Here is a 24,786-nt window from a genome sequence, read left to right as displayed (position 1 = left end):
GGAAATTTCCATGCACAAGAGAGGCATTAGCAGCGACACGCTAACAGTAAGCTGCAAAACAACCGGTTCACCGAAGAGCGCTGCTTGCATGCCGCTCGTCTGTCGCCCTAGAATGTGCTCCGTACCTGTGCCTGTGGCTGGTGCTAGACGAAGTTCTTTGTGTCGGAGCGAAAGTTGCGAACGATTGCACAATTGATTTACAAACAAACAAACCGGGTGCAACTTCGAAACGAAGTACAAACGTTCTTTCTTTGTCCTAACCACCGCCAACAACACCAACACGGCTGCAAAGAACTAAACGGTTGTGCTTACTGTTTATTCAAGAATCAATCATAAAAACGGTCACGTTGAACTTGTACTTCCATTCTGCGCACCCTGCCGGGACGTTGTACATTGATTGATTGATTGCTGTACGATGTGGCGCATTCGTGACCATCCATCCTCAGATCGCAGAGACACGCACACACACACTTGTGTTTTGAGTGCCGATGTATAATGGTCAGCAGGCAGGCATTCAGCAGGCAACAGCGTGTGTCTTAATGTAGCTAGATACTTACTTAATGGGTCAACACAACAAACCCGGTTGACTTTTGTCGCTTCTCACACCAGATAGTAGTGCTGCAAAAAGAGGTTGCAAATGTGTCGCCATTAAAAATGGGCCTCAATCCTCGCACTCACGGTCCCAAAAGCTTTCCTACCACAGGGTCCGACGTTTTCCAGCACTTGTGAAACCAGAACGCCCGTTCGCACACATCCTTGCCCTTGGGCCGAGTACACCTCACGCCCATTCGCAGTGCAATGTCTTCAAACTCTGTCGGCACATGTTCGAGCAGCTTGCCCATGTGCAGCTCACCGCGATCATCGGTCACGTTCGTTACTCGGAACATACAGTCCATGTAGCACTTGAGCGCACGATTATCGTCGAACGGATCGGCGTCACTGAATCGCTTAACCGCCTCCGGGCTAACACCCGTCTCCTGCAGGCACAGCTTGCCCAGTGGTCGCAGAAAGGCAAGAGTCTCTGGCGGAGGATATTGCCCGTCCCGGCGCGGCGCTGGCCGTTGGGTGGTGATGGTGCTACAATCCGCCCCATCCAAGCACTGCGTCACTAACAGAAGCAGCAGCAACAGTGGGGAAGCTTGAGCCAACATATCTGTGCCCTCTATGCGAGCCGACAAAACGGTCGACGACCAGCCCCACGTGCGGATGGTTTTATATTATTCGTTTTAATTGCCGCCTTACGCTTAAAATAGCTTTGCCATCGCTTCCGGCGGGCTGGAACAGCGTAACAGCTACGTTCGCGTGCGCGCCACCCGCATCGCCCCACAACTGCATCCGGTGTCGGAGTTAAGTAAACATCTAACACGAGTAACCTTTCCTGTCAACGAGGTCAAACTTGAAGCGTGTTGCATCGATCAGTGTAGCCGATTTTATATCGACTCCACCCATCACACACCCACATATCACATCTTGATGAGTCGTAGTATCAAGCTGCACTTGACTTGGTAAAGTTTCTCTGCTCTGCAAACGCCGACTGCATAAGACGCTAATGATTGGCACGCTTAGGACTTTGAGTTGACTCTTGGAAAACAAAACGCTCGCAAAGCACCGGGAAACGGGGTTGCGCAAAGATAAATGGCGCTCTACACAAGCTGTGGCAGGGGCATCGCATGGTAGCGCACTCGGTAGAAAGCGGCCATCATTAACCTCGCACTCCCCGCGATTTCACCCGACCCGCTCCGCTCACGCTAAAACGCATAATAAAGTGCGGCAAAGGCGCAAAAATCCGTCGGCCTCCAAAGGGACAGGCAAAAACACGGCTACCAAATTCAACAAATCGGGAAATCTTTCTCAAGACCTAAGGTTCATTTCCGACAAACCTTCCTCTACATCCGCGCGCGCCGACCTCCGTCCTCCTGCGCTGCCACCGTGGGCACCATAAAACCTCCGACCGACCACAAGAAACCCGGTGCCCCGGAAATAGGCTCCCCAAAGTCAACGCAAACCGGCGGAAGATCCCGCGCAAGATGATAAAGTAAACAGTGAGCGGCTCGATTTTCATAACGAACTTTATGAAGTCAAGTTTCGTCGGCAAACGACCTCTTTCATCTTCGTCATCATCGTGCGGCATTTATTTCTGGCGACGCGAGAAAGGGGTTATAGCCCGAGCGGGTGGGCGAGTGTGCACAACTTAGCGAGCAAGAGTTTAAAGACTTGCAGACAACGGTGCAAGATGCAAGATGGGGAGATGAACGTGAGCATGATCGTTGGATACAAAGGGCACCTCACCCATACACACACACACACACACCCATGCGAACGCGCAAAATGCTGCTCCGGCATGCTTTATCTTTATGACGATGCTGCCCGGGCAACAAGGGTTGCAGAAATTTAATGTTAATTTTTGCCGTCACAAGTTTCGCGGGCGCTCGCGGAAGGAGCAGGACGCGTTTGTTTTCCGCTAGGCGCATGGTGAAACAGAGAAGAAAAAACAATGACAGAGATTGTGCTGCCAACATGCTTGATTTTCTGCCAACTTCTTGTTTGCCCGTTTCGGGCGGATCGTTTTGCGCATAAAAATTAAACGCTACCCTTCGTGTGATAGCTTACGGTCGTGGAATGGTTGGCGTGCGGATGTGCTTTTTTACGCTTTCTTTTCTCTTTTTTTTTTTTGCAATTTCACTCGGCGCAGAGTTGACTCGATTGGCGGGTGTATTAAAATTATCACCTGTGCCGTACCGAAAAAGGGAAAGTTTTTATTGGTGTTTATATTGAAGCATTCAGCGGGATTTAATTCTCATCGAAATGGTTAGCCACGAAATGTGTTTCACGCTCGTCGCTTATTCGATATTGGACTTTTTCATTAAGCAAAAATGAAAAGTAATGGAGCTGATTTTTTTATTAATAACATTGATGCCCTTTTATGTTGGAGACTCAAGTTCCTATTATTTCAACGGCTCAGCCATTTTTGGGAGTAAATTCATTCCACAAACTTCAAAATTGATACTGGACATATTCATATAAAAATTTCATGCGAAAGACTCCAAACTATCGAAAACATATGGTACAAGTCAGTTGGACACTTCCGCTCAGTTAAAATTTTACGAGCTTTATAAATATCTCTATGACTTTATCAGTATTTTTCCCTTTGTTATCTTTCTTCATTAAAACAAAATAAAGGCAATTATGTGAAAAAAATTTATATATTTAATTAAAATAAGTAAACATTTTTTTAAAGCAAGCAATTATTAAAGACAGTTTGTTTATGTTTAGTATAGTAAATGTAATCGAAATTCATATTTAAGGTTGAATAGTTCCCAATTCAAAATCTTATTAGAAAAATGTATGTATCGAGCGATTTTGTAAAAAAATACTAACAGTTTGGCTTGAATCACAAATAAACAAAATCTTAAGTGTCTTGAACTCGCTATTTTGTATACATTTTGTTGGTTTATTGCATTATAATCGACCGTATTCTGCTCTTTCATCGTCCATATGTCACAATCAAAACGTTGTTGTTTTGGAACTAAACTCTTCAGATTATTACATTATAATTACATTACAGATTACATTACATACATTACATTACATATTATTAAATTACATGATTGTCCAAATATTTATATTTATTTATTTTTATTTATTTATTTTATTTTATTATTTGCTCGGCCACGTTGGGTTACAGCAATAGTGCTTACTGACTATAGTATAACAATTATTCACGAAGGAGTTGGAAGGAGTTTATGGTACGGAAAAGGAGCGAAGACGGGATCGGTAGACAGGATAGGATATGTTGAAATCGAACAGATCATAAGTACTATTAAAAGACGACATAGCTCTTACAAAAGGCTCATTGCGAGCAAAACGTGTACGACATATAGGTAACTGGAGACGAAAACGATAACGTAAGGTGCGACAAGGTGCATACAAATGTAAGCGCGACAGAAGTGAAGGGGTATCAATCGTATTGAGCAATATGCCAGCGACGAAAGAAGCCTGAGCGACCGAGAAGCGGTGCTCCAACTTGGCAAGGCCTAATAAAGGAACTGGCAAGGCCTCATACGAAGGAAGCGGAATAGAGTGATGACCCAGCGACCTACGAAATACGATCCTTGTAAAACGTCTCTGGATCCTCTCAATCCTTTGGAGCAGAGATAGTTGGACAGGAGACCAGATGACACAGGCATATTCCAGTACGGAACGGACCCAACAACAATAAAGGGACTTAAGACAAAAGGGATCACGAATTTCAGTGGACATGCGACAAATATAACCAAGACTTTTGTTGGCCTTGTTGATGACATAGTCCGTGTGCTCCTTGAAAGAAAGACTCGGGTCAAAGAAGACGCCAAGATCCTTAGACAAGGACGCACGGGGAATAGGGGCATCACAGACACTATAAGCATGAGTTATACTTGTAGAAGATCGGAAGAAAGACAAGACGGAACATTTTTGAGGACACAGGACTAAACCGTTAGAAGCACACCATGTAGAGAATTTACAGAGCCAGGATTGAAGGACTAGACAATCAGCTGTAGAAGATACAGGAAGAAAAATTTTAACGTCATCCGCATATAGCAAGAAGCCGTTAGGAGGAAGGATCGAAGTACAGTCATTGAGGAAGAGAATGAACAGTAAGGGACTAAGGACACTACCTTGAGGGACTCCCGAAGAACTAAGAAAGCATTCAGAGAAAGAGCCACAGATTTTAACTGCATATGAACGATTCTCAAGATAGGAGTTGAACCACGGCAATATAGAGCCACCGAAACCTAGTTTTCGAAGCTTAGCAACAAGTAATGATAGAGGTATACTGTCAAATGCCGCTTTGAAATCGGTATAGATAGTGTCTACTTGCTTACCACTAGACAGATAGTGATATAGAGAAGACAAAAAACACATTAGGTTGGTGGACACTGAGCGATTGGGCATAAAGCCGTGTTGTTCCGTAGAAATATAATTTTTTACACAAGGCATTACAGATAAATGGACAATTGACTCGAGGATTTTAGAACACGCACAAATAATAGAAATGCCTCTGTAGTTTGATGCTAGTGTGCGGTCACCTTTCTTATAAATGGGAACAAGCCAAGCTAGTTTCCATTGACTAGGAAAAATCCCTACACTAAGCGAGCGAGAAAAAAGACGAGTGAGAATAGGAGTGAGGGTATTGCCACATTTTTTCAAAACACAGGCAGGGATGCCATCGGGGCCTGGTGAAAACGAAGTTTTAAGTTTGGATAAAGCGGATTTTACTAGGCTTTCACTTACAACGACTGAATTACATGATATCACATCAGAGGGCGTGTAAGACAAGCCCACGTCCAAAGGAACCTTAAAAGTACTAGGATCGACAAATACACTAGAGAAATGTTTGGCAAATAGGTTACATATATCAGGATTGGACGTAGCAGAGGACAGATCAAGAAACAGGGTGGATGGAAGGCTAGCAGAGCCTCGCCGAGAGTTCGCAAAACGAAAGAATGACCCAGGATCAATAGTGAAGCGCATTTGAAGACGCCGAACGTAGCGACGATACAGATGGCGATTAAGAAGACGATAAGCCTTAGCCGCATATTTATATACACAAAGATTGTGTAAAGTATTATTTAAACGGTAGGCGCGTTGAGCGCGGTTTTTGTCCGATTTTAATAGACGTAAAGCTCTGTTCGACCACTTAGGATTAGGAGCGGGTTTAAGGAGAGGACAGCAGGAAGGGAAGGCGGAAGTGATTACATTAGTAAACGCTGCTACAGCTTGATTAATGTCACAGTCAGCATTAATAAAGGACCAATCGGTATCGGCTAATATACGATGAAGCTTTTGGTAGTCCAATTTTCTAAAATTGAACATACGAGCCGTAGGTATTCGTTGGGAGGGTGCAGGGCGAGAGTGCGTAAGGAGCACGCTTGTCTCAAGAGCAGGATGATGATTGTCTAGCGCGACGAGTGGAACAGGTGAAGCTATGACGGGGGAGCAGCATTCCAAGAAGCCAGCATTGGCAAATAGAAGATCTAATTGTCTTCCGCGTATATTTTTTATGCCGGATAATTGCAGCAAACCGTTTACCGACATTCCATCAAGCAGAGAAACATTTTCACGAGATACACCAGTAGGAATGAACTGATTAACGCACGATGCCGACGGTTGCCAGGAGAGTGATGGTGAATTAAAATCACCAAGTAACACCATAAGATCATTTGGTTTAAGTTTGCCAGCAACGAAACTAACACTCTCATGTAAATCGTCAAGGACTACTTCGGAAGAACGCAAATCGGGTGGTTTGAAGCTTAACAATCGCAAGGTTTTGAAGCTTAACAATTGTCCAAACAGACTCCAGCGAGTCGAACGGCAGTGATAAAGTTGACGTGTTCAGCACGGAAGAGCAGGCAATGAGTACACCACCACCACGGCAACGGTTACTGTTGAGAGAATTTCGGTCGCAGCGATAGATGACATACGCATCCTCCGAGATAAGAGAGGACGGAATTGAACCATCGAGCCATGTTTCAGTTAACACCAACACATCCATATCAAGCTCAGATAGAGAGAGGCGTAACTCGTCTAGTTTTGTGCGCAATCCTCTTACGTTTTGATAGTAGATGTTTAGTCGATCGATCGAAGGAATGAGAGAGCGAGATGCGCCGGGAGTGCTCTCGCTGCAAGTTATTAACGGCGGAAGAGAGTCGGACGGATTGTGTGTATTAGATGCAGGGTTAGCTTCCATCAATTCGGGTAAAGTCGGTAGTTCATGAAAATCTTCAGCCGGATCAGCCGGTTTACGCTTGCTGAAAGTACTGCGTATAAGGCAAGCTCATAGGACCATGATCGGGCGAAATAGTGAAATCAGCGTTTCGCAGTTGTGTCGTGTGGTTGATAGAAGGTGGCGATGAATGGTGATCCGATTCACGGGTAACAGGCGCAGAAGGTGCATGGGATGCTGCAGTAGTGGGTCGCCAAACATTGACGGAGCGGGGATTAAGGTTGATGAACTCCTTAAAAGTGATCCCGCGAGGCCAGGTTGAAGCAGCCAAAGCAATAGCCCGGTGCGAATCCGGTACACCAATTTTAAAAGATACGTAGGAGAGCGTAGAAAGATCCCGGTCGCGTCGTACAAGGCTGTATACCAAGATGTCGTCTGTCCCTATGTTGGAACAGGCCATTTCACGGATCGCTTCAATCGGAGTATCAGGAGCAATACGGGAGATAAAGACCCAAGTACGGGGTGGGCGTTCAGGAACGGTCGTAATATTGTTGTAGGACAACCCTGTACCCGATGACAGCATAGCGCGTGTAACGGTATTGGTAGGCGACGAGTCGGGAGAGCGATCCATCAATCGGCGTTTAGAAGGATTCTCACCAACAGCTTGATGGGTGAGCTTAGAGGCCGCAACTGGATTCGTGGTCGTTGAGTGCGTAGCAGGAATCGCGGAATGGTGAGCACTCGATGTAGTAGTATGCGTGGCAAGATGAGAGTTGAGCTTGTTCATTAGTGAGTTGAAGGAAGTGAGAAACTCACGGTGCATGAGATCAAGCCCCTTGATGCCATGCTTAACTTCATCAAGCGTTGTGAGTAGTGGAGCCTGTGAGTAGTTGCGTTCCATTGAGTGAGAAGCAGTAAGTGAGTCGATGAAATCTTTCACGGAACGAATTGATGATGCTGATTCCTGTTTCATCAAAGCTATCTCGTTTCTAAAACAATCCAGTGAAGAGGAAAGTTCGAGTCGCAAGCCAGCTGATGTCGCCTGCACAGAACGTGAGGTATCGCGGAAATCGGACTGCAACGATTCCAACAGGTAGGCAGCATCACGAGAAAGGCCGTGCGAAAAGCGTAAAGTGTCAACGGCCCGCAAACGCTGAGCACAATCCGCGCAAGCCCAGAATAGATTTTGTGACTTCTTAAAATCACGCAGGAGCGGGGTTGAAAGTCCAATGCACTTATCGTGGTAATAGTGTTCACACAGACCGAAGCACGGAATTGGATCGTTGCTAATAGCACCTTCACATTTCTTACAGATCACGGACGCCATCGCAAAATAGCGCAAAGTTCAACTGCACAATGAGTGGTCAAAACAACCGCAGGCGGATCGCAATGTTTATTTGTTGAACCGTACAATTCACAGGTGCCGCACAAATTTGTGATACGTGAACGCGCGAGTGCAAATTAACCGAACTAAAACAGTTCAAGCACTTAACCAAGAAACCGAAAAATCGCGGTAAAAATCAACTTGGAAATAGCAGAGTGAGAAAGCACAACCAGCCGCTATGAGTGACAAGTGACAAGTGGTCAGGTCGTGAGCTTAACTAGGCTGTGAGGCAATGAATTATGCTTCAAATACTCACGAGCACACAATTATAAACTGAAAATCGTTAGGATGATTCGGTTATACAACATTTTAAATATGAAATAGGCCTATGATATTTTTGCAATTGAAAAAGCTAGACAAGATCACTATGGAATTCATTTCCCGGGCTCTAATCGAAATTGCATGAACTAATCCTAAGGGAAATATACTAGAAACTCAAAATTTCAGTGGTTTTTGTGTCATGGTTATCATAGCTTTATTGGATACAAAAGATAATTTAACGACAATTCATGAAAGGCATTTACTGTAGGTAAGAGAGCATATCACTATAACTAAATGATGGAAATGCATTTGAACGTTTTAATGTACAATATCGAGTGTCATAGTTATAACAAAAAAAGGTAAAACTTATCCATTATTACATTCCACACACTAGTTAATGGGCCTCTGAAAAAAAGTACAAAACATTGTGCAAAAAATACATCACAAACATACTGCAACTGTGTAATGAGTAGTTCCATTTCGTGCAAATTATGTTTCCATTTTCATATGTGTGTGTCCACGTGCCATTCCACATCATCGCAGCACGATACTAATAAAGGCAAAAAGGCAGTAAAATGATGCGGTTTCTCCAAAGCCCATTCGCACCTTGCTAAACCGGACCGAGCGTTTGCTTGGCGATTCGCGCAAACCCAAACCCCGTAGCATATGACACATGACGGACCAGAGCGGACACATTCATTAGAGTGAAAATTTAATTATGTTGTCCTTTAATTGTATAATTTGTATTAATGTATGTAAATAGCGTTTTCTCCAGTTATTCCACGCTCCCTCTACTACCGTACCTTGTTTTGGCCGCCGCCGCTTGGGCACTAATTTTTCTTTCACTTTAAACTAACGAGCGGCACCGTCCGTACTAAGCGGCCACCATTGCCGACCTTTACGCGCCATTTTTTTTTTTTTTTTTGCAACATCACTTTTGCTGCGTGCGTCACACATTGCAAGCAACCGCTCTCACACACGTACATACATATATGTGGTGCAGTATAAGCAGCATGGTCACTCGCCGTAACGAACCGGCTGACCGCACTGCCCATGTGTCGCCCGTGTTGGGGGGCTTTTAGTGGAAAAAACCCCTTTTCACGGGCAGAGTTTAATTGGCTGCCGCCATATTCGTGTTTCGTAATAAAATCTGATTTATTTTAGTTTCCTTCCCGCCTTCACCATTTTGGCCGACCTGCGGTGGTTACTAGCTAGCTAAATCTGCACCGCAGTCCATTCTCGCCCATCTTGCCACACGAACACACTCACGTTAAGTCGTGGCAGGAGTGCAGCCTTAAAAATATCACCGAGTCGCTTCTGCCGTACCTTCCTATTACTTCCGGTTGGGGCGGAGGAAGGGTTGTGACTAAATTTATAAAACGACCAACACTAAAGCATCGTTACAAAGCGAGTAAATGCAAATGAGAGAGAAAGGGAGGGAAAGAGAAAGAGAGAGAGAGAGAGAGAGAGAGAGAGAGAGAGAGAGAGAGGGGGAGAAATAAAGAGAGCCTGATGGAAAAAAGCAGGAGAGCATACCTGTGACATGGTACCCGAAGTACAATTTTCCACCCAATTCCGTACGCCAAACGGACAATGAGCAGTGTGGTAGTTCGTTTACTTCCTTTTTTTTGTTTCCTTCGCAACGTTCCCATCGGCATCGGAAGGGTTGCAGTGTAGCAGTCATGTAAATTTAAAACACGTATCTGATTTTCGTCCTTCGACGGTGAGCGTGTTGCACCGGGCAACTAAAGCCCCCGCTGGCGAGCTGGCAGGTTTGGAACCGACTTACGTAATCCAACCCGGTCTCGCGTGACCCGCTACACGACGATGCATTGGTTTGGGGTGCCGTGCGCTTCCCGCTTCCGCTGTTTGCTATCTTCTTTGCACTTTCTCTCGCGCTCTAGAGAATATTGGGGTAAAACTGGAACAACAGCACCCGTGCCTCTTAATGAAACTTTCCGCACGCTGCAATGGTTTTCGCGCTGGGAACGCTGCCAGTCAGGTGGAAAATACACCTTCAGCTACTCGAAAACAACAATTCACATTCGATTTTGTACGCAAAACTGAATATGCTCTGGTGCTGTTGACTGTGTGTTGCCGCATATTTTTGTGCACGTCTTTTTATGATATATTTGCTGTGCTGATTGCAAAACATGGGCACATGCAATCGGTTGAGTTATGGTAAAACCATGAAAATGAAAGCTTTAATGCTACTTTTCACAAAAAATATCCATAAAAAGAAGGTGTAGTTGTGCACAAAATGTGATTTTAACAGTTGATAAAGTTTTTTTAACATATTGTGATGTAAATCAATTCAACAGATGTTTACATTAAGTTTCATTAGTCTAAATGTATGTAGACCACCAGCTGCAATTAAATCTTTGATAGCTGCTTTTTAATAACAAAATACCGGTACAATTACAAAAAAACTAAAGTGAAAAAGTTTGAACTGTTTATAATGCCAATTTTAATTTTAGTGCTGGGTGCTGGTTGTTATTATCATTTTCCCAAATATGTCACGTACAACTATTGAGATAAGATTACTCCTACTATAAACATGTGTTAAATACATTATTTTACCATCTGTTTTGAGATAGAACTGATGAAAATGTTAAACTAAGACTATTTTATTATAGGCTACTATAGCTACGAATTATAGAATAATCATATTTGATTCTTGACTGCCAATAATATCAAAATTTGTAACCGATGCTTATACAATATTGAATGAACTGTTTTTCCTTGACCCCCATTTCAGTGACCGTGAGCATTAAACCGTATTTCCCTCACCTTCCAATAAACAAATTTTTCATTGCAATTTTCCTATTCATGGATGAAACCGTCAAAAAGCGGAACCAACCACTAGCGTCATAAAAGGTTGGCTATATTTTGCGCCACTCTGCACACATTCCACAGGCACACACACACACGCACATACATCAGTACATTAGGGGAATATTGAAGCCCGCTGTGTGTGGATGGGTATGTGTGAATTTGTATTGTAATAATTTTAATGAAATTTTATGACCTCTCCAATTACCCATCGTACGCGTTCACTTACAACGTTCTTCACTCTCAGTGTCGTAGATGGAAGCCCACGTTCAAACGGCATTTCCTAGCAAGGCCAACAGGGGGAATGAGAGAAAACAACATCCACCTCGGAAACGTTGCATAAGCCGCTGCTGGCCAGTGCCACCGTCCGTGAGTAGGTGCGGCGCAGGAATATCCGCGAGTGGCGAAAAAAGGCCCGAAATAAATTATCGTAATTACCGGTGCTAATACGTCGTAATGCTTTGATACACTTCTTTATATGAGTGCTTGTAACTTTGTTGGTGTGGCTGTATGGCTTTTTTTTATGTGCCCCGTATCTTTGCCTCGCCCTGCCCTTCATAACTCTGTATGTAGTGTTGCCGTATTCTTGTGTCACGCTAACGCCAGCATCGAGCATAATCTCGTCCGGTTGGAAAACCCGCCATAGATCATCCCGGAAGCTCACACAGGTCTATGTAAATTTGCCCAGCTGCTCCAAACGTCAGCCAAGGGCAGCAGCAGCGAGAGCCTGCATGCACCGCTCCAATGGTCCGGCAACGGGACGGTCCGGCCAAATTAATTCTAACGATCGGGCATTATGTGTGTCCGGTGGAGAAGTTTTGCAACAGTTTTTGCAAGCAACTGTTTCTGCCGTTGGTAACAAATTTTTATTGCCACCCCTATTCTTTCTCTCCCACCCCCTCCCCCCTCTTTGTTGGTTCTTTTTTTTTATTTGCAGCTCTTTTTGTGCCCCGACAAGCTCGGTAACGACACACCGATTGCGCCACCGAATGGGCGATGGATAAAGTTTTCCCATTTTTGCTGCCATTTTCGAGCAAGACACTGTGCTTGAAAGACACAAACTTAAATACACACACACACGCACACACATATAAGCCGGCAGACACAGATGGAGACGAGACCCCCGTTCAAGTGACACTTGGGATGTAATTTATTGTACTACGCGCTCGTTATGAAATTATCGTCTTAAAAGCATTGTTTGAGCGCTCATCTTCATCGTTTAACCAGGATTGATGAGCTTTCCTACCTGGGACGATACCGTTTTCAAAATTAGTTGATTCATATACTTAAATTAGTATACAAGAGCAAGAACAGCAAGGACAAGAAGCTTTGACCATTATCGGTACGTTTTGAATGGCCTCGTCGTTGTTAATCTACGCTGCCCAATTTGATATAAATCTTTTTACAATGCTTTTAAGCAAGACCCAATAAGGTGGCCGTACCTTTTTGCTTGGCTTTGTTCTCAATTACCTTTACGAAAAACCACTGTTGCATGAATGATAAATAGAAGATATATTTCCCTTTGAGTACTTTTCCAAGTTATAAAACGATTAATTGAAGCTCTTTATATGTTTTTAAATTTGTTTGCTGGCCACCACGTTGCCTTCAAAACAGCTGCAGCCCAAAACTGTTTGTTCTTCAACTTCATCATAACTTCATCCTTGATAGTTTGATGTTTTTTGTTTGACATTAACTCACTGTATTCAAAACCAAACGTTTCCATCTTTATGATAAAAATTCAAATATGTTAAAACATTATTATAAACCACATCAGTCACTACTCAATCATTGCATTAGTAAACAAACCTAATGACACACATTTATTAATATTTATAAACATATTGAACGGATTGGTATATCTAGTAGAATTGTTATTCTTCAATAATGAGAATGGAATATAATTGATAGAAACATATGACTATTTAAGGATAAAATAATAAATACCATTTAAAATCATTTTGGCTTCAAAGGTATTATTTTACTTTTTTATCGAAAAGCAATTTATGACAATAGCAACCATCTCTACTAAAAAATGTTGCCGATCACTGTTCTACGAAAAATAAGCTTTCATATCTAGAAAGCTCAAAAGTCTATTAATGAAAACTGGCACTGTCGAGAGTATGACACATTTCTGCTTATAACACATAAAATCATACACTCACATCGCGCCATTGCAGGAATAACAAAACCCCAGTTCTTGGGAATTATTCTTTCAATTATCCGACAACAGTTGCACTATCCTTCGAGTATTTGCACACCGAAAAATCGGCTTACTTTGAACGCACTCACACAAACACACACTCGCCCGTGCACACACGTCAACAACAAAACCCAGCTGCATGCGGCACCCGGAGAGTGATGCACTTCAAATTTCCCAACGAAACGGTGCGCAATCGGTACAGGCCGGTGGCACGCAATTCACCGAAAACTTGCCCATCGCAAACTTGCATCGCGTGCAAAAATGTGTGCACAATAAATTATTTTCCCTATGGTCAATAAATTATGCACATGCATCTATGTACCTATCTCGCTCAAGCGCATTTCGCCCGTGCCCGTGTGCATTCGTGGAAATTTCCCGCAGTTCATAAATGTACGCTTCGCAGCAGGTACACCACACCGCGGCGCTGGGAGGGAAGGGAAGGTGGTCTCTCCGGTGATGAATAAATGTGCCTAATAATTCCGACTGCACTGTGTGTACCGTACAATTTGCCTCATTTTGATGTACGTTACACATCACCGCACGAGACACGTGGGAGAGGATATTTTGTTCCTTGCGCACAATAAATGGCTGGGAAACGTCATCTGCGGGTGAGTGAGCGAGCTTTTTCACAAACACGAGGTCGGCAAAATGTTAATGTTCGGTTTTGGGTCGGTTTCGCGACCGAAAAACTGTGCAAGCGTGTGGTGCGGGCCGGCTCAAATGATTCACAGTTTGTGTTTATTACTCTAAGGAATTGTTGGGCAAAAACAGTTTCTGGCAATATTGTAGAACAAGGCCCAATTGAATGTGTTGCAAATTGCGTGCAGCATGTTCGATAATTATTAGGTTATTATTGATCCATACAATAATATAGCTGGTTGCTTCTTCTTACATTCTTCATGTAATTATCTTCCGATCTACATGCTACTTATGCACTTTTCCCTGTACCGACTGCCGTCCAAAAATAATCATGTCGTTGTCGTTATTATTAAACAACATTTCCCTTGCTTCTACTCTACATGCACCCACGCTTTTGTTCTACTCCACAGGACGGCCCGAACCTACCGTCACCTGGCTGAACGGGGACGAGATCATGCAGACCGGCGGTGGCATCTCGATGGGCCGGCACGTCACGGTCAATCGGCTGGAAATACCGAAAATGACACGATCGGCACTGAACAATACGTACAAGTGTCAGGCATCGAACACCAAGCTGGTACCACCGGCCGAGCGTAGCATACGGGTGGATATGTTGCGTAAGTGTGATGCCACCGTTTCACACCCGTTTTCACACCCACTTCCTGTCTGTGTGGTACTTTTACACCTCTCGTTTTTTTTCAATCGATTTTTGTTTTTTTTTACAAACGCAGTCAAACCACTCTCGGCCTCACTGTCATCGAAACCGAAACAATTGATATCGAACCAGGAGTACGTGCTGGCGTGCAATGTGGCCGGTTCCGTACCGGAAACGGACATCAAATGGATGCAAAACAATCGACCATTCACGAAGGGAAAGGTAAGTTTTGGGGATTTTTTTGAATTATTGTGCAAAAATGGAAGCAAACCCTTTTCAGAATGAATTTATTTTTAATTTTTTTAATTTATATGTAAAATATCTTGAAGGATCAACAAATGTTAAACAGTTAGAAATAACTTCTACAAAGCTTCTGCCAGAATAAAAAAGTTGAATTTACGAACAAGTGTAGCATCTTCATAAATCGATAACTAAAATACCCTTATACCTTGGGTACTTTTTTTAGAACGCTGCGTTAAATCAGAAGCTTCATCTTCCCATCAAGTCAACCGTATTAAATTCAACTTAACGAAACTGTCATTATTTAACCTTTAAGTTTGAACCGGATGAAAACGTACAACAGTCCGCCAGCAGCAATCTCACTCTCACTTCACCCTACTGCGTTATCCACCCCGTAGATAAAACTCATCAATAACAGCTCGATGGTGTCGTCCGTGCTGAGCTTCCGGCCCCATCCCGATGACGATGGCACAATTCTCAAGTGCGAAGGTTCCAATCCACGCCTACAAAACTCCGTCCTCGAGGACTCGGTCATCATGAACGTGCTCTGTAAGTAGCGTCACTACAATACCCCGCATCTTTACCCATACACACAGACACATACACATACACAAAGGTTCCTTAACCGATGTACGAGCCTACCTTTCACACGGGAGATGATTTGTAGCTTGGGTTCGGTTTTTGGTGAACCGCTGGTGAACCAAGGGCGTACCAAGGATTGCGTGTGTAAGTTATAGGAAATGAATCAACTTACACGCCTGCTTCGAACGTTGGGCAGGAGCACCGTGCCTCCCGCAACTACTCAAACACGCCCCTGTAGACCCATTGAAGTGTCCAACAGTGAGCTGTTAAGGTCATCCTCGAATACTCTTTCCCTACTAGCAACGAACACACAGACACACACAAACACTCAACTGTTACAGCATTGCTGCGTCCATTAAAACTAAACTCTTCCTTTCTTTTCTTTCACCCATGCCGATGATCTCGCTCCTTCCTGTGCCGATCTCGCCGGATTCACCGCCAAATCCCACGAACCAGATCCACCGCAAGTGACACTGTCGCTGGGATCAACGCTTAATCCCGACGACATCAAGGAAGGCGACGACGTCTACTTCGAGTGTCACATTAAGGCAAATCCGAGGGAGCATCGCATTACATGGTCACACGATGTAAGTACCGGACGCGGGTCCACGTTGACACACAGATTAACTGCGGCGGCTGCTACCCACTGCCCCGGGAGCTGGGAACGGTTTTGCGTCGACCGGGCGGCTACAAGTAATCGTAGCCGGTTGCCGCAGACACGCAACACGATTCGGGACGCAAGCGGGCGGTATAGATAATTCATTTAATTTTCCTCGCCACCGTGCTTGCGCTCCGCTCTGGCAGCGGTAACAGGCGAGACGGGCGAATGCTGCGCTCGCGTAGCGGCAAACTGTTTAAGAATTTCCATTTATATAACTCAGTTAAGATTACGAAGAATGGGGTTGAAAGCTTGCCGCCACTTGAAGTGTGGCGTGAAAAAAGGCAAGGGAGAGAAGGGGGAGAGAGAGAGAGAGAAAAAAGCACCCACTACGAAAGAACACAAAATGCCATCATTTTTAGGGGTTTTCCTTCATTTTTCTTTTCATTTTTTTCATTCATTTTCATTTCTCTTTGCGACTGTTCTTTCACGGATGCCATCCCCGGTGCTGCCGATGATGATGCGCGCTCGTTTGGCCGTTGATCGTCTCACCGTGCACAAACTGTCAAAGTCACAACCGCGGCGGAAAGGCTCAGCCTTCAGCCAAGCGCCGGCATCGCGTCATCTTGAAGGATCAAATTGAAATTGAATGAAATCAGCTTAAGAGAGATAAATTGCTCCGCGAAACATAATGGCATCATATTTTCTCGATGTGAATTTAATGGGATTTTAATATGTTTCCTCTTTCGCGTGCCCGGCACGGACGCCCGGAAGCAAGCCTTCAAATGCTACCCATTTGCCCGAAATCCTTACTTCCTGTGGGGTTAGTTAGGGGCCTGGGGTGGATGAGGACGCACCAGAACACCACGTGAAGTGTCAAGAAGGTGAGCGGGTACGGTGGTGGTGGTGGTACCGTTTGACGGTGGTTTACGCTTCCGTCTTAGCAACATCCGTTTCGCCCTGTGTGCCACCGGTGTGGAACGTTCGCCTGCCGGGAGAAAGCGGCGGAACGTTCGGATTAAAGATAGGAGAGATAGCCGTAAGGAAAGCGTCTTGTTGGGAAGAATGAAAAGCTCCTAAAGATTTATATTGTTGATAGAGATTGCTTTGTTAGTGAAGTAAGACTGCAAATGACCAGGTGAACAAACCGCGCAACCGAAAGCAGGAGGACCGAACGGTGGCACACTTGAACATTATTTTGCCATTAGGCTAAGAATGGTGCTGTTGCGTTTGAGTGTTGAATAGCAAATGATTCTTGATGTGAGTAAGGCCATTTTGCTCATATTTATATGAGTTATTCTTAAAAATATAGGCACAATAGAGGTAACACAAAATGTCGATAATAGTGTATAAATCATGGTTTCATTACCTAAATGAATGTATTGAAACTATAATAACGGAGCCCAAATAAGATTTAAAAATGAAACATGGTGCTGGCAGCAACCATTTTAAATTAATAAATATACAAAAGAGCGTAAGCCCTAAGGAGCTTTTCGATTCAAACAATTCTTCAAAATTATTTTTATAAATTGTTAGCTCACTGATATTTAAATGCATCTTACACTTCTAACCTCAATGGTCTACACTTATTTCGAGGTGTAAAAAATAGGACCATAGTACCCAAAAAATGAATTAACTCGTTTATTATATTTACTCATTTGTTAACTCTGGTTAAATCATATAGAACAACCTTTTTATTGTCTCTGGTTTAATTTCAGTAGAATGTGTATCATATTGCAGTTTCCTCTTATGATCTCTTTTCCTAGAAGCTGTATTGAACTTTTAAAACACCTTAAACTACTTGTTCTATTCAGTAGGAACGGCATATAACAATATGGTACGGCCTTTGACCAAGCTATTATACAAAAAGTACCTGTGCACTATTGCACGATAGTCACTAAAGTATTTAAATTTAGTCAACATAAAATAATGCTTGCACTATTACAATCTAATGAGAAATAAAGATTATTCTGAAACGATTGTTTATGCATTCAGTAGCATTTATGATAAAATCTGTTTAAATCCTCCCTGTCTTCCAACATTACCTACCACAAAGCCCAATCCTTTCTTACCTTGAAAAGTCTTCTAAAACAGCAGCAGAGCCTTTCTAATTAAAACCCTCATCGCCGAAAAAAAACGGCTGCTTCATTTGCACGAAGAAAAGCACCATGAGCCATCGTGCACTATACAAGCGCTACCAGGCGTACCGTGGGCGGAACACAGACTGTCCCTAGCCGGTGGAAAACGGGTACACGTTTCGCAGTACACGCTCATCCCGTTTTTGTGTAACCGTATTTGGGGCAGAAATTATCAGCCCTGGTAAAAGAAGACGAAAGCGCGCACCGCCCACCCTTAAAAGCTGGATAATTATATTGAAAATCTAATTAAAGTTATTTCTTAACCGGACTGGCAATCCACCTTCCACCCTTTTTTCCCCCTTTATTTGTATCCACAGATTGTATCCACGATATCTCCCGGTACGGTTCAGTGTCCGGTACGCCGTGCCGTGGAGCACTTGCGGCAGCATTTGGTATTAATTTGCATCCTAAACACACGGATGAACACCACCCACTCGCAGCGTTCGGCGGCAAGAAAGGGGGAAAAAGCAATTTTATTAAGCAGATTCCGTTCGCCATTAAGAACCAATATCGACAGCGGTTTTATCGCTCGAATCGTCGACGATTTGGTTTTCCCTCCGGGCACCGGCAGGTAAAAGGGGTGCATAATCGTACTTTGCCAGCAGCGGGCGGGTTGCCTTCAAGACGGGCGCCGGATAATGCTGCGTGGTCCGTAAATAAAATATCTCAAACAATTGCACCGTAATACGCCCTTGCCTTGGGTCTGGTCGGCCGTAAAGGAGCCAGTGAGCTAAGAAGCCAGAAGCTGGGCTTCGCCGGCCCACAAATGGGTTCCCCTTTTCGGCACGTTCCTCCGTGTCTGCCTCGGTGAACCTGTTTCGTGTCTGTCTGGTGTGGCCTGGTGCGGCTGCTGGGCTGGCATGGCCAGGTTTTGCTAAACCAACCGCACTCCGGTTGGTAAGGCTTGATCAAATCTGAAACCACAAATCCCATTGCCCTGCAGCGCGTACTGCTTCCCTCCCCCAATCATTTGATAGCAACGTCTGCCGTTCGGTCATCTTGGGCCCGAAACCATTTCACTGGAATGGAACACCGATTTCAAAAGCATCACTATCCCTTCCCGGCGCGCTTCCGGCACCAGCACTGCCCCTAATCCGACCGTACGCTTTCGTTTGATGTTGTAGCCCGGTTCGTGTAAAGCCGACCAAAAGCACAATTTCACAAATTAAAATCATCATTCATTCATTAAAATATGCAAATAAATGTACACCGAAGCCATACCCTCACTGCCTCTCTCTCTCTCTCCCTCATTTCGAAGCTAATAGATTGGCTGGGCACGAGGGATAGAAGGGCCTCCTCTGCCGCGCCTAAACCCGGAATCACCAGTGATTATGCCAGTGTGGCGTGATTATCATTATTGCTGCTGCTGCTACTGTTGCTGCTGTTGTTGTTGCTTCTTGTACGGCCCCACCACAAGACGAATTTCCTCACCCCTGCTGCTTTCTCCCGGGAGTTTAGATCAGTCAGTAGGATAGAATTGTTTCGTTTGCGCTTTACTGTGTTTGCGCTGCTATGCGATGATTAGGATGATCAAAACCGTTTATCCGAAAAGGGTGAAACCAGCTTCAATTATGAAACGTTCGGGCAAAAGGGGCACGCGGGCAATCGGGCGGTATGGGAAAAACGGCGTAAACACTCGCCCCAGAAACTCCCCGAGTTCGGCTAAAGGGCGCTGCTAGAGCATAAATGAAACGTGATGCTCGGGCTTTTGAGCGGAGCCGGATTAACGCCTACGCGCTCGGAGATGAATTCAATCAGCGGTAGAAAGCACTCGTACACATGATCCGTTTCCTTCATTCGACACCGGAACGATGCAGATAACGTATAGTGGTGCTAGTAAGGGATTAAAGAACGATGATGGTGATGGGTTTTTGAGATTTATCTCTTTTGTTTTTCTACATACATTGGGATTCCATTGCCATTGCATCTTAATCTCATCTGTTTGATACTAAAGATGAATCGATACTAATCAAGCGACCTTAAAAATGCACGTCATAGTCGGTTGGATTTGCAAAACTTTAACAACCCGTAGCACAAGTGAATGCTTTTTACAGCCTTCGCTTGCATTTTCATACCGATTTTAGGATAAAAAAAGGAATTTCTGTGGATACGTTTGCTAAAACTATGAAGTCAGAAATTGCCTTAAATCTTCATGCCGATTAACATAACAGTGAACATGCAATTTCGTCCCGAACTGATCTATAATCCATATTCCAAAGTAGTTTACCTGTGGCTAACTCTTCAACCAGTTACCTGTTTATTTTTTTTTTGTATAATTATACTTGAATAATATATGATAATATGTACTTCTCTTTTAAAGACATTATATTTAGAAAGCTAAAAATGTACCAGTTCCACATACACTAAATCCGATTTTAATTGCCTTCTTTTCCCTTTCCTTTGGTGTAATTTCATCTCCAGGGTCTACCTGTCACGCAGAACGTCACCTCCGGTGTCATCATCTCGACGCGGTCGCTGGTGCTGCAGCGTGTTGGAAGGTTTCACTCCGGCAGTTACGCCTGTGCCGCGGCCAACGATCGTGGCGAAACGCAAAGCGATCCGGTTGCCCTCAAAATACACTGTAAGTATGCCGTGTGCATGGGCAGGGTTTCGCGCTTGCAACAATGACACCAACGGCAATATGCATTCTCTCGCCGCACGAACAGCCGCTCTTGAAAGGCAAAGGAAGTCAAACGGTGGCTTCGCTGCCACCCATTGTCCCAATCGGTCCGGGCGCATAATGAGCGCTCGTACCATATAAACTGTACGTTGTGATATTCAAACGACATCCTATTCTACGTGCTGCGCTTCGTTAGACAATGCTTGGGAAGTAACATTAAAACTCGATATCTTGTACCCCATAATACGAGGAAATTGCTATCGGTGATGGTGCTTGATCGCGTTCGTGCCGGAGACAGGGCATGGGTGGTGAATTTTCTTCAAACCGTCCCTATCATCATCATCATCATCATCCACAACAACAACCTCAATAACATCATACGCTCTTGACTAATGAAAGACGTCATTACTCTGAAAGGATTCCCCGGTCTACATCAGTTGTACCGTTGCACTGTACCGTTTCCTCGAAGAGAGAGAGAGCGAGGGAACCGATCCAAAAACGGAAATGATACCGAACCAGTAAGGGGTTTCGAAGGGGTAGCAAGAAGAAAAGGTTGGTGCGAATGGAGGCTTAGCTTTTTGATCCGGTTCCGGATCCGATGTGCACACAAACTTTTGCACAAAATTTTCACAAAACAGAAAAGCCGGCTAGCAAGACGAACCGTCGTTTGGTAGCCTGCTTGAACCGAGCCCTCTTCAAAGCCGGCTCACAACAATTACGAAGAAAACTCATAAGCCAAAACGAGGCAACAAAGTTTCCACTGGAACACTCTCTCGCTCTTTCTCTCTACACATCGCGCTCTCACTCTCTCTATCTCTCTCTTCATATCTCTCTTCGTTTTTGATGCGCCATTGATTGCCAGTTCACTTCGGTAGGGGTTTAATATACTAATTAAAAGGGCACTCCATTGCTGCATTGACACATCAAAAGGCCGATCAAAGCCGTCCCGGGACCGAAAGGAACCCGCTCGTCTTCCAACGACCCCCTCTGCGTCCCTCTATCTCTCTCTCTTTCTTTCGTCTTTTCCACGCTGTGTAGTCTGTGTCTTTGCACTTGAAAACTTTTCCTCGTATTCATAAATTGATGTGAAATATTGTCACAATAGAGCGAAATGGTAGCTGAAATGGTAACCGAGGAACGTTCAGCGAGAGCGGATAACATCAAAGACCGATGGCGATGGCGTATCGGTGCAAAAAATGGATGTTATTAAAATGAGACTCCAATCGCACGGAACGCCGTAGTAGTTTCCTAAAGCCGGTCACAGCGATGTGACGATGGCATGATTTTAATCTTTCAGCTAAAAATCAACCCCACTATGGCGATTGGACGGTCGGGCAAGGGTGTTATCAAACCATTCCATGAAAAATTAGTAATGCCCGTTGTGAGAGTATTATCCTTTGCCCACGTAGGCAACGCTGAACGAAACGAAATGTTGTGCATTGAGCTTTCCACAACGACAGATAAAGTCAAACGCTTCAGATGGTACATAAAAATTAAACTTGCTCGTAGTGTTTGTAAAGTGGAAGCACATAGAACATACACACACAAACACACACAGCGTACGTCCGTGCAATGAAGTGTAACGGTTGATGTAACTGCGTGAAAACATTCTCATTAACGAGCGCTCAGGTTCTTTCGGTTCCCCTCCCGGTCTGATTGCTTCAGTAGATGGAGGCAACTGTGCAATAAAACTTAACAACGAAATAATAATGATTGCTTCCCTCATAGAGTACGCCTAGCGGTTGGTTAGAGGGTGACGTACAGTGCTCTAGCGAATTCATTTGAATGATTCGTGGTTTGAAGTGTATGGTATGTACTGTATCATGATAGTTTCTACTGGTTTTCAATAAATAGTAACATTTCTTAATGCTAATTGATGTTTCATCTATTCAATATGAAAACTTTTCATGCCTAATTGATGATCAATTTTGTTTTTTTCTTCAGTCGTTTGCTGGAAAATCGTTATAATACTTTATAACTTAGTAAAATTTCCATTTCAACAAGATACACCTTTTTTACTAAATATTTGTGGTAAACAGGTGAAATCAATTACAACTAGGATAACCTTATAGGGAACACGCTGAACAATTCACATTAGTTTGACGTATGGTTTTTATCGAGTATTGACAAAATGCTTGTTGTAGGTATCTCGTGTAAGTTCATCGCAACGTTCGTTAGTAATTATATGTTTTAGCGCAACGGTCGGCAAACTGTTCATGCCAAGGGCTAAATTTAGTAAATGATCTTAAGCCGCGGGCCATGATATCGATTGGTGATATTGTTATTTTTCTATAATTATATCATCAAAACAAGGTTCAACATTGATATTTACTATTATAAAATAAAACGGTAAAGATTCATCAGATAAGTACCAGCAACAGAGTGCGCAAAAAACAAAACAGCAAGAGTTATATCGCTTCTTGATTACCTCCGCCTGCAATGCCGCAAACACTATGAGGGTTTTTTGTAGGTACAACAGCCTCAACAACTCAAAATTTATCAAAAAAAAAGTACATTAGCTAACTTTCGAAATTTTTTGTTCAACAAAAGGTTCTATCGTTGTTCTCGTAAAAAGCAATAATGTGTTATCGTCGCACTCGTAAAGACAACATTCAGGTTGTTGGGACTGTTTGATGGGAGAGTGCCCAACGACCTGTCATAAACAGGAGGCATCCGAAGATAGCCAGAAAACCCGAACCAATACGAACCAAACTGATCAGGGCAGGGATAAAAAGGAGCGGTAGGGCAACATTCGGGGCTCTTGAACCAATTAGCGGGATAAAACGACTAATTTTTTGGCGCGTTTCACGTAATAAATGCTTGGCAAAGAATTCCTCCCGTTTTTGGTTATTTTCGTTTTCTAACACAGGTATTTTTTAATATTCGATTCTGCTTTCAAATACTCATCTCGTTGTGGTGAAACAATATTAATGTTGGGTAGTAGAAATGCAACCTCGAGTTCGACCATAGTAATGATTCCTTCGATCCATATTATGATGGAAAAGTGGAAAAGTTCGACGCGATGAAATGTGATACTCAAAGATGATCAAAAATTTATATAAGGACAGGTTCTTCCCATCTTTCATAATTAGGGAAATTCTTTCGCGGGCCAGATTGAACGTTGTGCCGGGACGCATTTGGTCCGTTTGCTGGATTTTGCCGACCGCTGGTTTGGTGTTAAAAGCTCATAAAAAATAGTAATGTTTTTTATGATATCTTTTTTGCAATGTTGTTTTCACAACCACCTAAATCCCTCATCGTTGGGAACGTGTTTATGAACAAATCATATTAGGCAATCATTTTCACAGAGAAACAGTGAACTTCAGCGAAAATGTGTGTGCAATGTTAAGGCCACACACAGAGCTGACCCGAAATCGCAGCTAACCAAAAATTTACAACCGATGCTAAACGAACGTGCGACATGATCATCTCTCCTTTCCTGAAAACACACATACACACAGTGTTACAACCAGTGCCAAACCAAACCGTTGTCGTGCCTGTTTCACGAAACACCAGCAACTTCTAATCGCAACCGGGCAACCGGATAACGACACTGAACACTCCCTTGTGTACCACCAATCATAACTATATTAAAAACAACAGTTGAAGCAGTAGCAGTAGCAGCAGCAGTAGCAACAGCAGTAACAAAACTGCCAGCTTTGGCCCTTCCAAACACTCCCAAACAGCCCAGACCCCAGGTCCCCCGAGGACCGGAAGATATTAAGAGGAGCGCGCGCGCATACACGTCCAGCTGTTACCCTGTGCTGGGTTGATTATGAACTTCCCGGGTCGCATCACGGGAGGTGCTGGACCACCACCGACACCAACAGCCGGCTCCTGCCGCCCCGGGACGTCTTGATAAGTGTGTCCCGCAAGAGGTTTGGGGAAAAGTTTGAACATTTGTTAAACTCTTGTACTGTGCTTTCTGTGCAAC

General features: G+C 43.9%; 2 protein-coding genes across 3 annotated transcripts in view; one reads left to right on the top strand and one right to left on the bottom strand.

The window, feature by feature from the left end:
- Positions 1-24,786, top strand: part of LOC120948094 (uncharacterized) — a 139,657-nt gene that overhangs the window by 77,987 nt on the left and 36,884 nt on the right. For both annotated transcript variants that reach the window (XM_040364081.2, XM_040364082.2), the window contains exons 7-11: positions 14,430-14,636; positions 14,751-14,896; positions 15,313-15,463; positions 15,953-16,083; positions 20,654-20,813. In XM_040364081.2, the coding sequence (XP_040220015.2) occupies positions 14,430-14,636; positions 14,751-14,896; positions 15,313-15,463; positions 15,953-16,083; positions 20,654-20,813 (795 nt within the window). The remainder of the gene's footprint in view (positions 1-14,429; positions 14,637-14,750; positions 14,897-15,312; positions 15,464-15,952; positions 16,084-20,653; positions 20,814-24,786) is intronic.
- LOC120948097 (pheromone-binding protein-related protein 6-like) lies at positions 296-1,212 on the bottom strand. Its single transcript, XM_040364085.2, has 2 exons — positions 699-1,212; positions 296-618 (listed from the first exon to the last, which is right to left on the bottom strand). Exons 1-2 carry the CDS (start codon positions 1,149-1,151, stop codon positions 601-603), a joined length of 471 nt encoding a protein of 156 aa, XP_040220019.2. The 5' UTR covers positions 1,152-1,212; the 3' UTR covers positions 296-600.

Source organism: Anopheles coluzzii, chromosome 2 (assembly GCF_943734685.1).
Source record: "Anopheles coluzzii chromosome 2, AcolN3, whole genome shotgun sequence".
In the NCBI taxonomy this organism is placed as follows: domain Eukaryota; kingdom Metazoa; phylum Arthropoda; class Insecta; order Diptera; family Culicidae; genus Anopheles; species Anopheles coluzzii.
Note: the sequence above shows the minus strand (reverse complement) of the source record. Positions and strands in the feature narration are given on the sequence as shown.